The following is a 6,183-nucleotide window of genomic DNA, read 5'->3' as shown; positions in this document are numbered from 1 at the left end:
TCCAAATTAAAATTTAATCATTAGAAATTGACAGGAGAAAATGCTGTAGAATGCATGATTGGGAAGAATTCTGGATTTTTGTGGAGATGGAGTAGCTAATCTAACATTATCACTGTGGCAGATGTGGGATTTTTTGTTTGTTTCTCTTTTTGACAGGAGCATGTTGCATCTAAAAAAGCCAACTTTTGATCCACCTTTCACGGCTCATTGATAGACATGCCATGTACCACTAAAAGCAGCAATCCTAAGAGCACAGTGTTGCAGTAGACACTATGTGGCTCAAAGAGGATGGCAAATATACTATACTGCAGATGGTATTTCTTATTCAGTGTGAAATCTGCCTCTGTGCAGAGAGGATGAGCAAAGGCTTATGCACAGCTTGAGTGCTATTTGAACAATGCATAGGCCTTACAGGGGCTCTCTGTACAGGAGTGAAATTTCATCCACATATTAGTTATGTGCAGTTCAGCCAATTTCAGCCAAACTCTGAGCTTTGCTTATTGATGTCCATTCCTATTCAGTTACCACGCTTAAAAAAGTGCTTAAGTTCCATTGATACGAATGGGACTTACTTAAAGGTAAGCATGTGCTGTGCTAAATAAGGATGGCTGGCTGAACTAGGGTTATAATGCTTGTAACAGTTAAAATAAGGCTCTATAAACTTTCAGAAAAGAAATGACAAGGAAACCCATTCTAGATTGGAGAATCAAATCAAAATACATTGTTAAAATAGGTTTCATGTAGTGACACACATGGGGAAAATGGACTTGTGTTAACGACAGACCAGATGTAGCATATGGAGAGAAATGGAAATCTTACCCGATCCCAATACACAAATTTTTTGAAACAAATGTGGCAGTAGATAATTATTGCTGTGCAGCCCTTATAGAGCTCAGACAGATACTATTTGTACCTATAAAGATTCATTACTGAGCCAGCCCTAAATTTCTCTATGCAATGACACAATAGCTTGTGTACTTGAAAACAGGGCTCACTTTTGCAATATGTAGGCTAGAAACTATGGGCCAGATCCTGGGGTGCAATAAATTGCACAGAGTGCAAGTAATGGCATATAAGCATAAAGTTCCCTTAATATGTACCTCTGCAATCTGCAAATCCTGCTGCAACTGTTCGCAGGGCCATTCTTCCTGTACCTTCAGGCTGCTCTCACTTCAGCAGGGCTTGAGTAGCCCCAGGGAGGTTGAGAACACAGCTGGGAATCAGCAAGGCATCTCAGCCACATACCATTTCTCCAACAACGACACCCACTTTTGTCTCTGTCGGGAGGGAGAATAACATACAAACCTCTCTGCTGGCTCAATGCTATCAGGAGCATCTCCCTTACACAGGGATGATCCTCCCTAACAGGAGAATAACCTTTACATTCAGGTGACCCTCCCTGGCCCAGGATAGGTTATTGGTGCAATGCAAAGTGGCAAGACCACATAGGACAATTTTGCTCTGTATGTTCAGAAGTACACATCACTATGGAAAAAAAAAACTCCAACAAAAGAAACAAAACCCCCAGCAGACTCACTTTAACCCAGAAATGAGCAAGTTCTGGATGTGCCAGTTTTTGCATTCACAAACACCAGATATTGCAAAATACTAAAAATAGATATCAAAACAACACACATAAAAGAGCATTGGCTAAATAACATTCATAATTGCTTGGCAAAACTATGTTTACATCTCATTTTTCATCTGAAAAGATATACTTCCTTTGTAGGATATGGTCAGTTGTTTTTGCCTTATTTGGATATGAATTTGATACCTAATTAAGAATATTCCTCTAATCAGCTCCAACTCACCTGTGAAGAAAAATGCTTCATAATGTGTTAGATACAATATCCCATTATGTCTTTAGAGCTGCAGCATATTTCTGATGTACACTATGAACATGTTACATGCTAGTTTGACCTTTACTCTCTTTAAAGTGTTAAATGCAGTAGGAGATTTTCTAGTTATGTTAATGTGAAAAGTATTGATGTTGAGCTCTCCATAGTATCTTTTTCTCCCTTTCCTCCCCTGTACCCATCTGTATTTATTAAAATATGGGTTGAATCTAATGAAGTGAGTTGATGAATCTCTCTCCCTACAGTTTGTGCAGTATTATTTTATCTTCATGATTCACGGTTTATACCAACCTCTAGCTAATGGGGGTTAGGAAGAAAATTTCTCTTTGGTCAGGTTATTTCATAACTGCCTACTGCAGGTGTCTTGCACCTTCCTCTGATGCCCTGGTACTGGCCACTCTTGGTTATATGATACTAGGCTAGGTGGATCGCTGTGGTCTGATCCAGTAGCACAATGATTCTTACAGCACAATTCTCAAAAAGCAGATTCCGGTATGCTGTGGATGTTCAAACTCTCACAAACTAGAAGTTGCACATCTGGAATTTGGGAGAGCCAATTTCAAAACACAGACACTCAGATCCATATTTTGGCATCTAAATACATATTTGAGATATTCAAGTGCTGATATACTCACCTAACTGTTGATTTTAGGTTCCGAACTATGAAAATACCGACTTAACAGCCGGATCCTCTTCTGGTGTACATCTGTGAATGACTTCAGTGGAGCTTTGCTGATTTACATCAGCTGAGGATCTCACCCTAGGTGTCTAAATCAGCATTTGGGTACCCATTGCTCATATTTAGGTGCCTAATCATGGATACAGCTGTGTAAAGGCAGGTATCCTATCTAGTCCTGTGAAACTGTAAAGAATTAGAAAATCACTTCCAGGTACAAAAGGAACAACTTGCATAACTGCCCCTGTGAATGTACACTTTTCTAAAAGCACTCAAGGGCTGTAAAAATGTGCATAAATGGCAATTTTACTGTATGCCTGGATAGGCTGGTGCTGTTCACTTATTGTATCAGTGAACTCTGAAAAATTGTATTACAGCAACTTTCATACTGTTTGCAAGATTCATTCTCATTAATACAATGTGAACTCACTACTTAATGGTATTAACTCATTAACATGTTGAAAAGTCAGAATTCTAACACTAAATGTTTCATGATAATGCTCTAAGCATCTTGCTTCTTTTTGTCTTGGTGGTGCCAGATTGTTTTTCCAGCATTAAAAAAACTGGAATGCTATTCTGCTTGTTTCAGAGTAGCAGCCGTGTTAGTCTGTATTCGCAAAAAGAAAAGGAGTACTTGTGGCACCTTAGAGACTAACAAATTTATTAGAGCATAAGCTTGCATCCGATGAAGTGAGCTGTAGCTCACGAAAGCTTATGCTCTAATAAATTTGTTAGTCTCTAAGGTGCCACAAGTACTCCTTTTCTATTCTGCTTGTGTTGACCACTTTCAGTTTCTATATGTGTATGCTTTTGCTCAGGGGTCAGCAACCTTTCAGAAGTGGTGGGCAGAGTCTTCATTTATTCGCTCTAATTTAAGGTTTTGCATGCCAGTAATACATTTTGACGTTTTTAGAAGCTCTCCTTCTATAAGTCTATAATATATAACTAAACTATTGTTGTATGTAAAGTAAATAAGGTTTTAAAAATGTTTAAGAAGCTTCATTTAAAATTAAATTAAAATGCAGACCCCCCAGACCAGTGGCCAGGACCCCGGCAGTGTGAGTGCTGCTGAAAATCAGCTCATGTGCCACCTTTGGCATGCGTGCCAGAGGTTGCCTACCTCTGCTTTTGCTTATACAGTTACGCACTTACATATTTTAAAGACCAAATGCAAAAATATCAAATCCCTCCTATGCAAACATGTAGCTAATTAGTAATTTTTGCTAATACCACATGAATACACACAAGTATAATGACATCTTGCCCTCCTATTCTATACTATCACACCCAGAACTTGGTTGGTATGATATACGGTTTGTCTCTTGAATCAATGTCAGTGCTTGTATAAATCTAAGTGCTGAAGGAGATGTTTTACCCGCCCCCCCAAAAAAAAATTAAAGGCAAATGTCTTTACATTAAATCTTATAAAACAGTACATCATAATTGTCATCATAGCCTGCAGCATGAAAATGGCCATTAAAAGGTGGAAATGGTTATGAAATTAAGTAAATGTGATAACAATCCCAATACTTCATATATTTACCAGTAATCACTGTACTCATACTGTATCATATGTTTATATTTTCAATGGCACTATAAATACAGTTGTCAGAAAATACACATATTAGTTCTCAATGCATCTAATTACATCATAGTACCTTTCCATCATAGTTTTAAAACACATCAGTGTTTCCTTGATTTAAATCAAAAACTCTCATCAGAATAAAATGAAGATTTTGACACTGTCTAGTATAGAAAATCAAAGTGAGAAATGACTGAGAATGTTGTTCTAGATTTCAGATTGTTTTACATTTACTTCTACTGTGATAGCACAATTTAAAATAGTAAACATAATTAAATAATACACGGTTTATGAAGCATATTTTACTATAGAGGTCTATAATTCATGGAGACCACTTTTTGGGTAAGAGGAATCCAAACACTTTATATCTCTGACAGCTAGATGGAAACAAGGTCCTCTCCAACAGGAAACAGGTAAAATATGTTTGAACTAAATTAGCTTTTTTCATATATAACTGCATTCAGCTGATTAAAACGTTATAGTGTTTACTTATGGTTCCCTTTGTCAGACATTCATCCAGTAAGCTTTGAGCATATGGTAATGAAGTTTTGTGCAGCAGGGAAATGTTAAGTGTTTCTAAAAAAAATTTTAAATGGTAAAGGCAACTATACTGATACATTACAGACATACCATATGCTTTTTTATATTGTGTCCTAAAATCTAAACAGTAAGAGCGAAAACAAAAGGGTCAAACATGCTCTTATCTTCTTGGCCACTAAGGAACTTTATGAAACTAGTAGAGAGTACTTCACTTGACATGGTTCACCACTGTAGACGTAGGTTATTAGCTGTTCACTAGAGAAATACCATATGTATTAACTTGCACCAGAAGAATGATCGTTCATTTGAACTTATCGCAAGAATTTAACAAACAGAAACAACCAGTGAGATTACCTAGTGAGTAAAATGGGAAAAATGCCAACACAGTAATTTACAATTTTAGTGTTAATTATTTCTACCCCAATAACTTAAACTACTCAGATCCCCTGTCGTCATTCCCTTTATATCTTGAGTTGATACGATATTATCAAGGACCTTCTTCAGACACAGTGTAAGTGCTGAAAATCACAATCAGCCAATCTCAGCCTTTTTTTTTTTTAGCATTCATTCCAACATACCATATAATATTAGAGAGCCATTTAATTTTGTTTTCCATTGGGTAAGGCTGTCGGTATAAATGACAATGGACAGAAATTCTTGGACAGTTGTTGCAATACAACGCAGCTATGACAGACAGTGCCACAAAATCGCTAGAGCCGTTACAATGAAAAGTGAGGAACTTGAGGCTAGATTGCCCACATTTCCGGCTAGATCGTGTTTAGAAGATGACTTGGTTGTGGTTGTGGTGGCCGTGGTGTCAATCTTTTTCACAGTTGGTTTTGGTTCATTCCTATCTTCTGAATAGGCCTTCTTTTCTTTGAGTACATCTGACAGAAAAAAAAAAGAAAAGAGACCATGATGTCAATTGATCATTTTAAGGGGAAGCTTAGTACAATGTCTATTACTAGAATACCTTCTGAAGTAAGCACTCTAACTTGTATCACAGGTGCTGTCATCTGAGCATGTGGGGAATAAGACTAAAAGTACATATAGCAGAGCTCTTTGCACAGCAAGGAGCCTGGAAGCCCCAAGAGCCTGAGCTCGCTGGCAGGAAACGAGGCACACTTCCAACACAATTGTGTTTCAGTGGAAGATAATTGAAACCGAGACTGTTGCCACAAAACACTTCACAACTAGCTCTAATGTATAGTACCTTCTAGTGGAAGGTTCCAAAACTTTGTTTCCTTCTAGTGCCCTCATCCAACTTCACAATGTCAAGTGCAATAGGATCTGGCCATAGCCCAATGATGTTTTTCTCCTGTGGTATTGCATTAGCAATTGATGGCAGTATGTAAGTTAATCATGCTTTAAATCATAATGTTAGGGGTCAGGTCTGGTTTTGTATGGGGCACTGTGTTGGTGGGCTGCCCTGGGAGCAGACTGACTCACTCACAGTCTGCTTCCTGGTTTCCCCTTCCTCTCTGGGGCCTGGGAATGTACCCAGCACCATCCCTTTACCTAATGCAATG

At 38.0% G+C, this 6,183-nt stretch overlaps 1 protein-coding gene across 3 annotated transcripts in view; it reads right to left on the bottom strand.

Moving 5' to 3' along the window:
- Window positions 1-3,194: 3,194 nt before the first annotated feature.
- LOC119861924 (glypican-5-like) overlaps window positions 3,195-6,183 on the bottom strand; it is a 652,536-nt gene continuing 649,547 nt past the window's right edge. For 2 of the 3 annotated variants that reach the window (XM_038417710.2, XM_038417711.2), the window contains one exon: window positions 3,196-5,541. In XM_038417710.2, the coding sequence (XP_038273638.1) occupies window positions 5,339-5,541 (203 nt within the window). In that variant the 3' untranslated portion in view covers window positions 3,196-5,338. Of the gene's footprint in view, window positions 5,542-6,183 lie in introns of all 3 variants that reach the window. The other variant, XM_038417713.2, reaches the window with a different exon arrangement.

This window comes from Dermochelys coriacea, chromosome 9 (assembly GCF_009764565.3).
Source record: "Dermochelys coriacea isolate rDerCor1 chromosome 9, rDerCor1.pri.v4, whole genome shotgun sequence".
In the NCBI taxonomy this organism is placed as follows: domain Eukaryota; kingdom Metazoa; phylum Chordata; order Testudines; family Dermochelyidae; genus Dermochelys; species Dermochelys coriacea.
Note: the sequence above shows the minus strand (reverse complement) of the source record. Positions and strands in the feature narration are given on the sequence as shown.